General features: G+C 42.7%; 2 protein-coding genes across 4 annotated transcripts; one reads left to right on the top strand and one right to left on the bottom strand.

The window, feature by feature from the left end:
- Positions 1–1,482: 1,482 nt before the first annotated feature.
- Positions 1,483–6,699, bottom strand: LOC130198391 (zinc finger protein 121-like). Its single transcript, XM_056421543.1, has 3 exons — positions 6,489–6,699; positions 4,854–5,033; positions 1,483–3,160 (listed from the first exon to the last, which is right to left on the bottom strand). Exons 1-3 carry the CDS (start codon positions 6,697–6,699, stop codon positions 1,833–1,835), a joined length of 1,719 nt encoding a protein of 572 aa, XP_056277518.1. The 3' UTR covers positions 1,483–1,832.
- Positions 6,700–15,025: 8,326 nt separating this feature from the next.
- LOC130197587 (tripartite motif-containing protein 16-like) lies at positions 15,026–16,773 on the top strand. Of its 3 annotated transcripts, none has more exons than XM_056420335.1 (2): positions 15,041–16,108; positions 16,163–16,773. In XM_056420335.1, the coding sequence occupies exons 1-2, from the start codon at positions 15,041–15,043 to the stop codon at positions 16,715–16,717; spliced, it is 1,623 nt and encodes a 540-aa protein (XP_056276310.1). In that variant the 3' UTR covers positions 16,718–16,773. The 3 variants fall into 3 exon arrangements, with proteins under 3 accessions (XP_056276312.1, XP_056276310.1, XP_056276309.1); XM_056420334.1 differs by having other exon boundaries at positions 15,041–16,129; XM_056420337.1 differs by having other exon boundaries at positions 15,026–16,773.
- Positions 16,774–17,765: the final 992 nt, after the last annotated feature.

The following is a 17,765-nucleotide window of genomic DNA, read 5'->3' as shown; positions in this document are numbered from 1 at the left end:
GGCGTTAGATTGTGACGATAACTGTTTTACATTTTTTCACAACAAAGTCAAAACTCCCGTCTCTGGTCCTCGGTCCTCCAGATTAGGAGTGTACCTGGATCACAGAGCAGGTATTCTGACCTTCTACAGCGTCTCTGACACCATGACTCTCCTCCACAGAGTCCAGACCACATTCACTCAGCCTCTCTATGCTGGATTTAGGTTGTATTATTATGGAGACACTGCTGAGTTCTGTAAACTCAAATAGACAGAAGTGAGTTCAGGGAAAGCTGGTTAAAGTCAGTGTTTCTATTCTTAAACTTTTTTTGTTTCAATCATTGTTGCTGAGAGCAGACTTTTCTTTACCTGTCAATCAAACCTTGTGGGCGGGACTTGTACATCTTCTCCTTATTGTTGTGTAGATGTCTGAGTTCCTGTAGGTGGCGCTCCTTCCTGTGTGTGTTTAGTCATGGAGGCTCTCACTGCTCATGATGATCTTTCTTTAACTGAACTGACTTTTCTCTGCATGAACATTTAAACTTCTCTGAGCTCTAAATGTCTGATGAATATTCATATTGATGCCTTTATATAGTTGTTTCTCTTCCTCTGCATGTTTCTGAAGACAGAAAGCACCAGACCTTCATTTATCAAGATGTTTTTGTCGTTTGTAATGTGAGAACAAAATGAATGTTTACATGACTAATAAACAAACATGAGCAAAGTACTTTCTTCTTGTCTTATTTTCAGTGTTTCATATGAAGCTAATGGATAAATTATTAAACTAATATGACAGAATAACTCAGTCAGTTTTCTCCTGACACACCACAAAGTCCAGAGTTCATGTTTTGAAGTAAAAAATAAAATAATCTGAAGACAGCGTCCAGTGTCCTTGTGGAATGAAGCCCTGGTCACTTATTGAATAAGTCTGAATTTCAATGATTATTTGACATTTGAGTGTCCATACAATCTGTCACCTGTTGGGTTGAAGGTCATTTCATCCTCATTTATCAAAGCTAATCATCTTCATCCCTTCAGCTCCCATTCTGATTCTTCTCTCACGATGTAATACAAGATATTGTCAAATGTTACTGCTTTGTCTATTTGTGTCTGTAGATTTCTCCTTTAGCACCAACAGTTAGCATTAGTTAAAACCTCAGTTGCATATTTAAATATAACACTTCAGAACACTTTTGAATTTTGAAAAAATAATTAAAACTATGGTTTTAATGTCAGTAATCAACTGGAGAAGTTTCATGGTGATATATGGAGAAAAACATGTTTTACCCTCTTCACCTGTAGAGTTTTTAACATGTGTGTAAAACAAAACAACAACAATGGGATCTGTAAGTGAAAGTGTAACAAAGTTTAAGTAACACAAAGTGGACTTGCAAAAGTCTCTATGTAGATTGTAAACAATTACAGGGAAAATGTATTTTAAATAGACGTATTTGTGCAGTTTTTAGTTTGTTTTTAGTTTCCTCCATCAAAGACACTCACTCAGTATGTTGTTATTGTTTTTTATAAAGATTCATCAAATGATTAGAAAACACTTTGCCTTCCATCTTATTTACAAAAAAATTACATAGGAAACAATTAAAAACATTTAACTTTTTACTTGTATTAAACACAACAGAAAGAGAACAACTCACAGAGTTAATTTGTCGCTACTGGAAGCAACACATTCTATCCTGTGTGGACTCTCATGTGATACTTCAGACATTGCTGTGCTCTAAATGTTTTTACAAAAACATCACAACGGAATGGTTTCTCTCCTGTGTTGATTCATGTGATACTTCAGATTTCCCTGTTGTGTAAATCTTTTCCCACAAACAAACATCACAACTGAATAGCTTCTATCCTGTGTGGATTGTCATGTGTGACTTCACACTTCCCTGTTGTGTAAATCGTTTCCCACAAACATCACAAATGAATGGTTTCTCTCCTGTGTGGACTCTCATGTGTGACTTCACACTTCCCTTGTTTGTAAATCTTTTCCCACAATCATCACAACTGAATGGTTTCTCTCCTGTGTGGACTCTAATGTGCAACGTCAGATTTCCCTGGACTTTAAATCTTTTCCCACAAACATCACAACTGAATAGTTTCTCTACTGTGTGGACTCTCATGTGTGACTGAAGACCTTGCAGTGATTTAAATCGTGCCCCACAAACATCACAAGTGAACGGTTTCTCTCCTGTGTGGACAAGCATGTGTCTCTTCAGATTATTGTGTTTTTTACATCTTTTCCCACAAACATCACAACTGAATGGTTCTTCTCCTGTGTGGACTCTCATGTGTGTATTCAGACTTCCCTGTTGTGTAAATCTTTTTCCACAAACATCACAACTGAATGGTTTCTCTCCTGTGTGGATTCTCATGTGTGTTATCAGATGTCGCTGTTGTGTAAACCTGTTCCCACAAACATCACACCTGAATGTGTTTTCTCCTGTGTGGAATCTCATGTGTGTATTCAGACTTCCCTGTTGTGTAAATCGTTTCCCACAAACATCACAACTGATTGCTTTCACTCTCATGAGCTCTTTTGATTGTGATTCATTGGAGTTGTTGCCAGTGTTACATCCCACATGACTTACAAGAGCTTCCTTATATTTCAGGGCATGTGCAGCAGACTCAGGTGCCCTGGTCTCCTTCCAGACATTGTCCCCGTCTTCACTTTCAGGTCCACAATCTGACAAAGATTCTTGCCAATCACCACAACTGACCTCAGTCTCAGAAGATTCTGAAGCCTCTTCATTATCAGCATTTGGATGTGAATGGCGATGTGGATTGAGGTTCCTGTCTGATCCTGATCCCCCACAGTCCTCTCCATCAGTTTCTGTTTGTATTGTTGTAGCTGAGCTCCAGACGGGAGGCTCCGCCTCTCTGTCGTCGTCCGTCTGGCTTTGATGAAGCCGTGAGGTCTGAGGTTCATCATCTTCACTCTTCACAGTAACAGCAGTGGAAAAGAACGTGGTGATATCGGCCTCCTCCAGCACAATGAGCTGATCTCCCTTTAGACGGGTCCGGAGATCCTGCAGCTCCTCTTTTATTTGAAGGGGCTCGGGGTCCTCTTTTATCTGGAGGGTCTCCGGGTCCTCTTTTATGTGGAGGGGCTCCGGGTCCTCTTGGTCCTGGTCCTCAGGGGGGACATTTGGTTGAATCCAAACCAGCTGCTGGACATCTGCAGGGAGCACATTATGAGCAACGGTGACTTCAGACTGATATCAACTTTCATTACTGGAGACGTTCAAGGAGTCTGACTGAATGTGTATTTTTAGCTTTTCATGTACAAACACAGAAATACAAAACAATAACATTTGTAAGCAGCGGGGACCTATTCCTCGCACGTGGCTCAACAAAGTCGATCAAATGTCCTATTTTCCCGCTTAAATTAACGAGATGATTGTGTAACCTGTGGCTCGATTTTAAGAATTGTAACCAATGGACTAGGCACCAGGTTCGGCTACGGAGCTCAATTCTTGTGGGAAAAAACATCAAATGAAATAGCTAAATTTTAAGGGTTTTACTGATATTTCAACATAAATCAAGTAACACACGCATATATTTAGAATGAAAAATAAACTTAGGTTCAAATCGGCAGTCGCCCATGTTGATCAAACTTGTGGGTAGTTCGCCATCTGATACCAAGTGGTGGTCATCTGCGTCTGACCACCTCAAAAACTGCTGTCTGCCAGGGATATAACATTTAAGGTACGTCGGCCACATACACCACACTGTCCGGTACGCCAATCAAAACAGGAAGTGACCTTCCTTGACCTGGATATTTATAAAGACTCTGGTCCTGGATTGGCCAATTAAATGATTTGCCTCCGTGAGCCAATCAGTGGGTTACACTTGACATCAGGCTCTCTCGGTTTCTCAAAGGCTGATCCGCCTACATTTTATGAACAACTCGGCATACAGCGGCTTTACTGATGTTCTGCATCGCCGACCCTGTACCACACTGTACACAAATGTACCACACTGTACACAAATGTGCAGCTCTGTACAAAACTGTACCACAATGTACAAGAATGTAAAACAATGTACAACAATGTACAACACTATACAACAATGTACCACAATGTACCACACTATACAACAATGTACCACAATGTACCACACTATACCGCATCTCAAAAGAAAGCGCGTGTCTCTGCATACAGTCTGAGAGTCAATGGCGGCTGCAGCGTGTGGTGTTCAATGTGCTCCAGAAGGTCTGTAAATAAATGATTCCTTGGGGCAGAATGGATAGCGCTCTACAGGAAGTCATCATGACGTGATAAGAACTCTCTCCCTATAAAACTCTAATCTAACTGATATCGCTGCTTCATCAATGAGGAAGTGAGCTCCAGTTCCTTCAGGGGGCGTGGCCAGATTATCCAGCTAGACTGAATGAGCCTGTGGAACCGAAAAGCCTCGCTTGTGTAATCTCAGCCTGAAAATCATCCAGCTAACTACGTTAGCCAGGTACGAGAAATAGGGTCCAAGACAGTCGCGCGGAGATGAAATTAACACATTACAGATCAGTAAGTATTTAAACTGGAGCATATTATACACTTTTAAAGATACATGTGCATGTTTTTATCAATAAATTCACTTCTGAGAATGTTTGCTGTTTGATGGGAAACGCCTGGCTGTCGCCAGATCAAGCAGCCGATTGGCTCTTGGATTTGACGACATACACCACGTGTTGTAGAAAATCCTATTTTCATGTAGTTGTAATAGTTCAGGCCGTTAGTCCCAGGTTTAATCTAAAATCATATCGTAGTTGATAATAATAAAGCTTATTTAATCGACACATCTCCTCGCCATGTTGACGTAAACCCGTAAAACGAGCATGAAGACTGAAATAATAATGAAAATGCACAAACCTGATCTGTGCAGCTGAACTCGAGGGTTGAAAACGGCCTCCAGTAGTTTGTATCGTCTCTCATTATCTCTCAAACAAGAAACTTCCTCCTCATAATCTGCTGCAAATCTGTCAATCAGCCCCAGAGTGTGTTCAGAGGCCGCGTGGAGTCTCTGCTTCACCAACAGTCTCAGCATTTCTCCTGGAGACAGACAAAAGGTCACAGTCCAACAGTCAAATAATGACTTCCTAACGTCTCTTCCTAACCACTTCTCCTTGACCTCTGTGGAACACATCACGGAGTCAAGGAGAGATGGGAAGGAGGGTTCATGAGGAGTTAGGAAAAGACAACCGCAGTGTTTAGAGGATCAGACTCCACGCTCACTAAACTACGTAGTTATGATGCGACGGCATGTTTGTGAGGTCAGTCTGCAGCGGTGGAACTACAACGTTCAGGAGATGGACTACAAAAAAGATCTGAGAGACTTTGTCATCAAGATGACATGAAACACCTGGTTCATAGTATTACTTTATGAACATAAACACCTGGTTCATAGTATTACTTTATTAATATAAACAACTGGCTCATAGTATTACTTTATTAATATAAACAACCTGGTTCATAGTATTACTTTATTAACATAAACAACCTGGTTCATAGTATTACTTTATTAATATAAACAACCTGGTTCATAGCATTACTTTATTAATATAAACAACCTGGTTCATAGTATTACTTTATTAATATAAACAACCTGGTTCATAGTATTACTTCATTAACATAAACACCTGGTTCATAGTATTACTTTATTAATATAAACAACCTGGTTATTAAAAGTATTACTTAATGAACATAAACATCCTGGTTATTTTAAGAATTACTTTATTAACAAGGTTGGAATAGAATCTAAAGAAGAATATAAAGGTGAAACCAAGAGTGTCACAGAGAACAAAGCTACTAAACGGTCTCATTGTTCAGTTTTCAAGAGCTGAATTAAATACGTTCTCACACCAACAATGTCTCACATCTCTGTGTTGTTATGGTTTATATGCAGATTATTATCTTATCACAATAGATTATGAAACACCACAACTCAGTGTGACCTAGAAGTGTTGACTTGATAGTATTTTAAGTTGTCATGTTGATTCAAAAGATGATCATCAGAAACAAGACTCAGACAAAAGGACCAGCTGCACTAAATGCAGTTTAACCCTTTCATCACAGTTTCTGGAGTTGAAGTCAAATCAAAGACTGAGGCTGCAGAACAACACCTCAGAGATCAGTACGTCACTGCCCACTTTAAGTCACTGACCACTTTACGTCATTCTGATCGTTTTATAGAACGTTGACCACTTTATATTAACACACAAACAATTGCAACAAATTAGATCAGCTAGATCCTCTTAACAGACACACACACACACGGTTATTATATGGCTAGAAACATTTTCAGTGAGATTCCGGAGAGGTTTGACTAGAGGACCGTCGGGTGTGTAAAGTTCCTCCCTGATGAAGGTGGTCAGAGGAGGAGAGCTGGAGACGAAACATGTTCACCAAAACTCTCGCTAACTACAATCAATGAGCTGGAAACGGACTAAATGTGACTTAAAGCCGTAAAACGAGCATGAAGACCGAGAACCAGGAAGAAGCACCAACCTGATCTGTGTCGCTCATGTTCTCTAAAACGAGAAACGTCCTCCTCATAATCTGATATTAATTTGTCAATCAGCCCCAAAGTGTCTCCAGAAGCCGCGTGGACTTGCTGCTTCACCAACAGTCTCAGCATTTCTCCTGGAGACATGGAGACCAACACTGGAGGCTCGTGGGAGAGGAGAAGGTCCGCGGAGCCCATCTCCGAACCACGCATGCGCGGTTAGATGTGTGTCCGATTGGCCCTGACGTCATGATCACGTTGGGCACCGATAATCTCACGAGAGCGAGGCGCTGCAACCCAACGAGGTCTGTAAACTACAAGTTGTCTACAGAATGAACTAACAGGAAGTGAGTGACTTCCTGTGTTTTCTTGACAGGCAGCTGGAGACTGTCCCACGTGATGACGCTGTTTGGTCACGCCCCCTTCTGCTGCCGCCGGCTCTCATCTGCTTTCCAGGTGAGAAGCAGTTCATCTCCAACGAGCTACTTTGAGCCCTTTGTGAACCCTTTCCGTGGATCAGCATTATATGCATACATGACACCAAAATAATTACCCACAATTCATTGCAATATGCCGTTAAACACGGGTTAACCAGTAGAAGCGTGGAGACTAAAACACAAACAACATAGAGGGCTGCACGTGGGTGTAAAGCCTGGTAAAATGCATGCACTGGGAAACATTAAAATATCTTTAAATACTTAATGTTGTACAACTCATATTGGAATTACATTTTGGTTATTTGCAAATAGTTATTAAAATAAAGGTTTTGCAGATTTTCGTAAAACAAAAGCAGTCCAAAAAATACCAAATAATATCAGATAAGATAAGAAATTATATAATAATAATAATAATAATAATATATATCATTAAACAATATATTTGATATATTAATAAGATCAAATATTTATTATATTAATTATGAAGCGCCCTGTTTCTCTATCTTTAAAAGAAAGAGAAACAATGATCACTGGCCAGTTTCATATATATATATATATATAACATGCAGGTAACCCATTTTAACACAATACAAACAGAAATGATGTGTAAATATAAGGTTATTACTAACATTATCTATCCAACTGTTATTCTGAAACTTAGGGTATGAATAGAGGGGCCTTACCACCGATGCCGCTAGAGGGCAGTGTAGCCTCACGGTGGGCCGTGTCTCAGATTGATATTCACACTGTAAATAACCCCTTATAAGGTTTATTGTTTTGTGTTGATTGCCTTATTTTGTATCTGCTTTATTGGTTTTGATGTATGCCTTTTTGTATTGTATTGTTTTAATGATTTTGTATATGTTTTAATCTACTTCCGGTTTGAGCTAAATTTGACTTTTATTTTGAAATGTTAGAAGGAAGCGCACCTTTATTTTGTGTTAATATACAAACTTGACGTAACGGCTAAATGTGACGGACGGATGCGCATTATATGAAGAGTTTTAATGGACCCGTATGAGGCTAACGCTCTTACGGTGGTGACAAGGAGGCTTTAATTCAATTGTTTTGGTTCATGATTATACAACGGAAGAAAAGAAATAAAGAAGTTCACCAGCAGTAAAGTCTCACGCCGATTGATATACGGGGATCCGTTACAGTAAGAGCGTGACCTCGAGCTACCTGCTAGTTACACCAAAGGAAGAACGTCACCTTTCCAGCTAACCTGCTATATAGAAGACTACAACGGAATAAACGGACAACTTCTACTGACGGAATGGAGCAGGGCAGCGATGAACTGAAGACGGGGACGTGGTAAAGTAGCAAGGAGACGGAGGAAGGCTAACGAAAATGGAGGGAAATGATGCTACTCTGCGCAGCGAGGATAAAGAGCAACAGATAGAAAACCTTCGAAAGGTAATTCAAGAACATAAGGAAATGCTAGACAAGGAAACAGAACAAGGTGCTGTTAGACAAGGACTAAAAGAGTATTTGCAAAACAAACAGGACATTCTTGCTGAACTTTTAAATGATGAAGATGATGACGCAGATGTAGCTGTTAGACGCCATGACCGGGCACGTGTTCCCACTGAAAAGATGCTAGCATACCGTAAAGAGGATCAGAGCAAACGGGAAAGGAGACTTGTTAGTCTATATGAACAGTGGAAAGCCCAAGCTCGTCAAGCACGTCAAGAACTAAAATCGGAGCTAACAGAAAGTCACTTGGCATCCCTCGCAGACAATTTGGATACAAGGAAAATGGATATCATGAAAGTGTACGATGAACTGAGAGGGTGCGGCCCACCCGATACTGAGCTAAGGCGTAAGGTTGATTCTTGTGCAGCAGTAACCATTGACATGCTCAAAATATTGTATGAGAGACTGACTGGCGTAAATGGAGAATATGATGCAGAATACGAAGGACAGCGCTTGCGTGAGCTACTTAAGCCCGACTACGCCCGGTCCATTTATGGCTCCTCTGCTTCAGCGCTGACTGGCAGTCATGGCTCCATGCACTCAGGCGTTGCAGTCAAGCGAGCAGAAGCAGCAGCGGAGTTAGCTGCTAAGGAGGCTGAATATAAGATGCTAACGCAGGAAAAGACACAAAAGGAAAAGATCAGAGTTTTAGAGGAAGAACATAGGAGGGAATTAGAAAAACACAAGGCCGAATTAGAACGATTGCAAGCTGAAAAAAATGTAAAGGCGGTCCAAGCCAGACTTGAAGTATATGACAGAGAAGTGAAAGAGGAGTCTGATGCCCGGTCCGTTATGTCATTTCAGAACCCTATACGCCCCCTTCCCCCTGCCACAATGGACACTCACACCGTTGTCACTCCATCTCCTCCCATTGATGTATCCTGCCTAGCACAAGCTGTTCAGGACAGCCTTGCTCTTAACAGACTTCCAATGCCAGAGCCCACAGTGTTTAATGGCAATCCAATTGACTTTGTGGAGTGGAAGGCTTCATTTATGTCGCTTATAGATAGAAAGAACATTCCCACTACCGATAAGCTGCACTACCTCAAGAGATATGTAGGCGGCTCAGCTCGCAAATGCCTAGAAGGAACGTTCTATCGTTGTGACAGCGAAGCTTACAGTGACGCTTGGAACAAGCTCAATCAGAGGTATGGCCAGCCATTTATCATTCAAAAGGCTTTTAGAGAAAAGTTATCCAACTGGTCAAAGATACAGTCGAAAGATGCCGAAGGACTGAGAGATTTCTCAGATTTCTTAAATGCCTGTCTGCAGGCAATACCCCATGTAAAAGGCTTAAACATCCTAAACGATTGTGAGGAAAATCAGAAGTTGATGCGGAAACTGCCAGAGTGGCTCGCCTCAAGATGGAACCGGCAAGTAACATTGCGTCTCATGGAGGGAAAGGATTTCCCTAGCTTCAAGGACTTTGCCAAGTTTATGTCCGTGGAGGCCGAAACCGCCTGCAATCCAATCACCTCTTTCCTCGCTCTCCATTCAGCTGAATCCTGTCAAGACAAGGGGAGTACAAGGGAAAGCAAAGGAAACAAAGCCAGCACCTTCAACACACAAACAGTGGTGGGAAATAATAAGCAGACAACGTCAAAGGAAGAGTTCAAGACACCTTGCATACTATGCCAGGATATCAGTCACCAGCTTTGCAAATGTCAAGATTTCATGAAAAGAAAACTGGAAGACAGGAGGATATATGTTAAAGATAACAGACTGTGTTATGGGTGTCTAAAACCCGGTCACGGTGCAAAAGAGTGTCGGCATCGCCACACGTGTGACTCATGCAAAGGTCGACATCCTACATGCCTTCACGATGATGGCTACAGAAAAAGTGAAGACAAAGAATGGACAAAGAGGGAACATTCAGCGCAACGCAGTGAACCGGAATCCACATCTGCTCTATCCCTCAATGTCACCAGCCAAGGTCAGTCAGAAAACACCTCCATGATCGTGCCAGTATGGGTGTCGAGCGACAATAATCCATCCAGAGAAAAACTTGTGTATGCCCTGCTGGATACTCAAAGTGACACAACATTCATTGAGCATGATGTAAGTAAGGAGCTACAGCTGACTACTTGCCCAGTTAAATTGAAACTCACAACTATGATGGGTGAAAATATGGTCCTTAAAAGTGAACGAATATCTGGTCTGCGTGTGAGAGGTTTCAATTCCACTGTGCACATCAAACTGCCTCCTACTTACACCAAAGACGGCATACCTGTGAACAGACAACATATACCAACGCATGAAACGGCAAAAGGATGGAGCCACCTCACAGCGATTGCAGACCAAATACCGCCTCTTCTTAACTGCGAAGTGGGGTTACTGATAGGCTACAATTGTCCAGGAGCTCTCATACCCAGACGTGTGATAGCAGGAAAAGATGATGAACCCTTTGCTATTCTTTCAGACTTAGGGTGGAGTATTGTTGGCTGTTCAGCACCTCACTCTGATGCACAATTGTCAAACGGTCACTGTCACAGAGTAAACGTGAAGGAGCTGCCTGCAGTGACTCCAATGGATGCAAGAAGAATTCTCGAGACTGATTTCAGAGACAATCAAGGAGATGGCAAAACAGTCTCTCAAGAAGATTTGATTTCTCTTGATGAACAGAAGGGAAATATAAATATAAACAGACATGGACATTATAAAATGCATAATGCACATCATGGATTAAAGCAGATCGCCAAAGAACAGAGTCACACACACCCATTAGGGTCACAGGTCATTGCCAGATTATTTTATGTAAACGATGGCATCAGTGTTGAGTCTGCTGAAAAGACCAGTCAGATGGCAAAGGAGGCACATGAGCTGTGTGCAAACAAAGGTTTAAGGAGTCACAAATTTGTGTCCAACAACTGTGCTGTTCTCCAGAGCATCCCCTCAACAGAACATGCTACAGACATCAAAGTAAAGGATCTCAGATTCAATGACCCAGCGTTAGAGAGAGCATTGGGAATAAACTGGAACATCGAGAGTGACTGTTTCAACTTCAAGGTTTCACTAAAGAACCAGCCCGCAACACGGCGTGGCATCCTGTCATCTGTCACCTCCGTACATGACCCGCTGGGCTTCGTGGCTCCATACCTCCTCAACGGAAAGAATATTCTTCAGGATATGGGCCATCAAGAAACAGGATGGGATAACACAACTCCGGGGCAGTTGAAATCACAGTGGGAGAAATGGCCAGATGACTTTGTTAAGATGGAAAGGATACAAGTAGCAGAATTACACCAGCCGAGCTCGTTGCTAACAGGTAAAAACAGCAGCCAATGCACATACCTGAGACTGAAGAATGAAAAAGAGGATCCACTATTGTCCCTGTGCCCAAGAATGCTTCTCCAGCATGTATGAATGACTACCGACCGGTGGCCCTCACCTCGGTGGTCATGAAATGCTTTGAGAGGCTGATAAAGGACTACATCTGCGCTTCCTCCCCTCCATGGACCGCTGCAGTTTGCTTATCGCAAACAGATCCACGGATGATGCCGTCCCCCAGTTACTGCACACGACACTCTCTCATCTGGACACCCAGAGGGGGCTATGTGAGACTGCTGTTCATTGATTATAGTTCAGCTTTCAACACCATAGTCCCTCCAGACTGGCCGGCAAGCTGATTGAGCTGGGACTGAACACCCCCTGTGTGCTTGGATCCTGGACTTCCTGACCGCCAGGCCACAGGTGGTCAGGTGGGCAGACACACTCAAATCCTCACCCTGAACACAGGATCCCCAGGGTTGCGTCCTCAGCCCCTACTGTACTCCCTGTACACACATGACTGTGTGGCCAGGTTCAGCTCAACACCATCATCAAGTTTGCGGATGACACAGTGGTGGTGGGCCTGATCTCCGACAACGAGAAGGCCTACCTGGAGGAAGTTGCTGATCTGTCACTCTGGTGCCAGGACAACAGCCTCATCATGAATGTCACCAAAACTAAGGAGATGATTGTGGACTTTAGGAGGGTACAACAACAGAGGACGTACTCACCACTGGGGGACTACTGTGGAGAGGTGTATAAATACCTGGGAGTCCACATCACCGAGGATCTGACATGGTCAACAAACACAGACACTCTGGTGAGAAAGGCAAGGCAGCCTACCACCTCAGGCAGCTGAGGAATTTAAAGTTCCCAGAGGATCCTTGGTCCTTCTACTCTGGAGCTGAAGCATCACAGCCTGGTTCAGGACAGGAAGGCTCTGCAGAAACTGGACTCCCACCCTGCAGGACTTGTACACCAGGAGGTGCAGAACCAGAGCCGGCAGGATCATGAAGGATCCTCACCACCCAACAACAGACTGTTTCAGCTGCTGCGGTCAGGCAGGCGCCTGCAAGAACAGAGAGACTGAGACGGAGTTTCTTTCCTCAGGCCATCAGGACTGTGAACTCCGACCCACCAGGACCCCATACACACCCTCTTGGCCCACACACACACACACACCGCTTAGACACACACACACACACACACACACACTTACTGTAAATATTGTGTTGTTTTTTATTGTAAATAGTGTGTACTTGTTGCCCTTGCACATTCCTGCTGAGCATTGCCACTTTCATTTCACTGCACACCCTGTGTGTGTATGTGACAAATAAAACATCTTGAATCTCTTGAAACCAGGTGCAGTACTTGACGGAGCAGTTTTGGAGTAGATAAAGAGTGGATAAAAAGAGTACAAGGCAGTGCTGGCGTAGCACTAAAAGGAACCTGCAGGTCGGTGGTATAGTACCGGACGCGGAGGACACTACCACAAAGCAAATGGAGACTTGGGACAGTCTCAGAAGTCATTCAAGACAAAGATGGACTTGTGAGAAGGGTTAAAATCTTGTTTGGAGAGAAAGAACGGAGCCACAAAGGAGAGCGCACCAGCAGGCCCGCTTTGGAGCGCCCTGTCCAGAAATTAGTCTTATTACTAGAATCTGTTAATCACTAAGCATTTATGAAATGTGATATGGTTTACTGTGGTATAGCCTATACATTTGAAGGGTAATGCTGTAAGTGGAAATTTTGTGTTTTAGGTTTCCATTTTGTAAAACACTGTAATTTGGTGGAAGTGTAAATAACCCCTTATAAGGTTTATTGTTTTGTGTTGATTGCCTTATTTTGTATCTGCTTAATTGGTTTTGATGTATGCCTTTTTGTATTGTATTGTTTTAATGATTTTGTATATGTTTTAATCTACTTCCGGTTTGAGCTAAATTTGACTTTTATTTTGAAATGTTAGAAGGAAGCGCACCTTTATTTTGTGTTAATATACAAACTTGACGTAACGGCTAAATGTGACGGACGGATGCGCATTATATGAAGAGTTTTAATGGACCCGTATGAGGCTAACGCTCTTACGGTGGTGACAAGGAGGCTTTAATTCAATTGTTTTGGTTCATGATTATACAACGGAAGAAAAGAAATAAAGAAGTTCACCAGCAGTAAAGTCTCACGCCGATTGATATACGGGGATCCGTTACACACACAGATCGTCTTTTTCTCATCTCACAAACGTATTCATTTACAATCATCTGTTGAATAACATGATGACTTATACCATGTGATCAAACATCTATAACATTTACATCAAAACATCTGTTGAGACAAACAAAGGAGTGAGCCGTAATGAGCCGCAGTCATTGAGTGGAGACGCTGTGAAACCACCCGAGGACACGAGTGATGACGTCTATGCCGAGGCGTTATGAAAGAGCAACTACCAACATGGAGACGCCCACACTTAACCAACTGTTTGCCAACTTCCTGTTCTACAAACTGGTTTCTTGGTCTGTGGCAACAATAATATTGTGTGAGATGATGGAATTATTCATGGAATAATTGAACAACTTCTGACCTCCACATATGAATTATACTTGTAGTCTTGCTTTAAAATACATGTTATATGTAGACGCAATGAGGAGTCACAAGCGTATGCCTCTGAGCCCTCATGCTAGTGGAGAATAAAAGGATACGGTATTAATTATCACTACTGGTTGCTCGCTGCCTTGGCATTTCATGTAAGATCCTGTTGTGTTCCACTTGAGCCAGTTGCTTTGCATCAGAGTATCGACTTTGACCCAGAGAGTTTAATGTAGAGATGGTGTCTGCAGCAGAGAGATTTATAACAACATGAAGGCATGCAGAGGGCGAGCTGGGGGGTCTTTAGTCTCTGTGAGGGAGAGGCGCCTGACTGACTGCTTCTACCTGAACGGCTGCTTTAATGACAGGCAGCAAACTGATTCAGTAGGACAAACAAATCACTGAGACAACCCTCAGCAGGCAAACTGGATTTGAGGAAGAGTTGTAGAGAAATATGGAGCAATCATCAAGATCTGAGCAGCCAATAAATATGTTAAAATGAAGAAAGTGAGGTGATTTAAAACATGGAGCAGGTTGTAACAGAGTCTTTGTCTGTAAATGAGGAGCAAAGTTCACATTCACACCGCTGCTCCTCCTCCAGGAATAAAGTAGAGCTTGATAAGCCCCTCTCTCTTCCTCTTGCTCCTGCTCTCAAACACAGACAACTGCACTCTGTCCACATACTTCCTGGTTCCCTCCCAATAGAGCTGACACGCCCCGTTCACTGAACCATCACATGTTGTTCACATCAGAGTGACGGTGTGACGGAGTCGTTGCTACTGAAAGGTAAAATGGAGCAAAAAGGAGTTCAGCTGGATCGGGAAACCTTCTCTTGTTCCATCTGTCTGGTTCTCCTGAAGGATCCGGTGACTATTCCCTGTGGACACAGCTACTGCATGAACTGTATTAAAGCCCACTGGGATGAAGAGGATGGGAAGAAACTCCACAGCTGCCCTCAGTGTAGGCAGACCTTCACACCGAGGCCTGTCCTGCTGAAGAACCCCATGTTGGCAGTTCTAGTGGAGCAGCTGAAGAAGACTGGACTCCAAGCTGCTCCTGCTGATAACTGCTATGCTGGACCTGAAGATGTGGCCTGTGATGTCTGCACTGGGAGGAGACAGAAGGCCTTCAAGTCCTGTCTGGTGTGTCTGGGTTCTTACTGCGAGAAACACCTCCAGCCTCATTATGATGTTCCTCAATTCAAGAAACACAAGCTGGTGGACCCCTCCAACAAGCTCCAGGAGAACATCTGTTCTCGTCATGACGAGGTGATGAAGATGTTCTGCCGTACTGATCAGCAGTGTATCTGTTACCTCTGCTCTGTGGATGAACATAAAGGCCACGACACAGTCTCAGCTGCAGCAGAAAGGACCGAGAGGCAGAGAGAGCTGGAGGGGAGTCGACGCAACATCCAGCAGAGAATCCAGGACAGAGAGAAAGACCTGAAGCTGCTCCATCAGGAGGTGGAGGCCCTCAACCTCTCTGCTGATAAAACAGTGGAGGACAGTGAGAAGATCTTCACTGAGCTGATCCGTCTCATGGAGAACAAACGCTCTGATGTGAAGCAGCAGGTCAGATCCCAGCAGAAAAGTGAAGTGAGTCGAGTCAAAGAGCTTCAGGAGAAGCTGGAGCAGGAGATCTCTGAGCTTAAGAGGAATGACGCTGAGCTGAAGCTGCTGTCACACACAGAGGATCTCAACCAGTTTCTACTCAACTACCCCTCACTGTCACCACTCGGTGAGTCTACAGACTCGTCCGGCATCGATATCCGTCCTCTGAGACACTTTGAGGACGTGACGGCGGCTGTGTCAGAAGTCAGAGATAAACTACAGGACGTTCTGGGGGACAAGTGGACAAACGTCTCACTGGCAGTGACTGAAGTGAACGTTTTACTGTCACCTTCACAAGCAGAGCCAGAGACCAGGGCTGGATTCTTAAGGTATTCACGTGACATCACTCTGGATCCAAACACAGCAAACACTGAGCTGTTATTATCTGATGGGAACAGAAAAGCAACAGTTATGAGTGAGGAACAGTCTTATTCTAGTCACTCAGACAGGTTTACTAGATGGTGTCAAGTCCTGAGTAGAGAGAGTCTGACTGGATGTTGTTACTGGGAGGTGGAGTGGAGAGGAGAAGTTTATGTAGCAGTGTCATACAAGAATATCAGCAGAATAGGAAGCTGGGATGAATGTGGGTTTGGATCCAATAGCAAAACTTGGGCGTTACGTTATATTAATAACAGTTTTACATTTTGGCACAACGATGTCCAAACTCCCGTCTCTGGTCCTCGGTCCTCCAGATTAGGAGTGTACCTGGATCACAGAGCAGGTATTCTGTCCTTCTACAGCGTCTCTGACACCATGACTCTCCTCCACAGAGTCCAGACCACATTCACTCAGCCTCTCTATGCTGGACTTGGGTTTTATTCTCCTGGAGACACTGCTGAGTTCAGTAAACTCAAATAGACAGAAGTGAGTTCAGGGAAAGCTGGTTAAAGTCAGTGTTTTAAGTCTCCATTTCCACCCCCTCCCTCTGGAACTCTCTCCCCAAAATCATCCGTGACTGCTCCGAACTTTCATCGTTTAAATCACTAATCAAAACCCACCAAAAAAAACTTAATGTGTGATTGTGTGATTGTGTGTTCTTTCTTATTTGCTTTTATCGTTTGTTTTTATTGTAATTTTTAATGCATAGCTTTTAGGATTTTTTCAATTATGTGTTGTAAAGCGTCTTTGAGTACTATGAAAAGTGCTATAGAAATTTAATGTATTATTATTATTATGATTAAACTTGTTTTGTTTCAATCATTGTTGCTGAGAGCAGACTTTTCTTTACCTGTCAATCAAACCTTGTGGGCGGGACTTGTACATCTTCTCCTTATTGTTGTGTAGATGTCTGAGTTCCTGTAGGTGGCGCTCCTTCCTGTGTGTGTTTAGTCATGGAGGCTCTCACTGCTCATGATGATCTTTCTTTAACTGAACTGACTTTTATCTGCATGAACATTTAAACTTCTCTGAGCTCTAAATGTCTGATGAATATTCATATTGATGCCTTTATATTGTTGTTTCTCTTCCTCTGCATGTTTCTGAAGACAGAAAGCACCAGACCTTCATTTATCAAGATGTTTTCGTCATTTGTAATGTGAGAACCCCATTTTTTTTTTCATGACTATTATACAAATATGAACAAAGTACTTTCTTCTTGTCTTATTTTCAGGGTTTCATACGAAGCTAATGTATAAAATATTAAACTAATAAGATAAAAACTCAGTTTTCCTCCTGAAACACCACAAAGTCCAGAGTTCATGTTGAGACCAGAAAGCATTTGTCAGTCAGTCTCTGTGCTTTAAACTTTCCTCTAAAACATGTTTGTCACAGAGAAATGAGAGAGTTTGATATCACTTGTTGATTTTTACAACCACGAGTGTGTTTTTCGTAAAAAGATTCATCACACACACTTAAAAACCTTTAAAATAATAATAATAATTCTATATACTATGGAAGCCCATTTCCA

This window comes from Pseudoliparis swirei, chromosome 8, assembly GCF_029220125.1.
Source record: "Pseudoliparis swirei isolate HS2019 ecotype Mariana Trench chromosome 8, NWPU_hadal_v1, whole genome shotgun sequence".
In the NCBI taxonomy this organism is placed as follows: domain Eukaryota; kingdom Metazoa; phylum Chordata; class Actinopteri; order Perciformes; family Liparidae; genus Pseudoliparis; species Pseudoliparis swirei.
The sequence above is the reverse complement of the archived record's forward strand: the minus strand, read 5'-3'. Positions and strand labels throughout refer to the sequence as shown.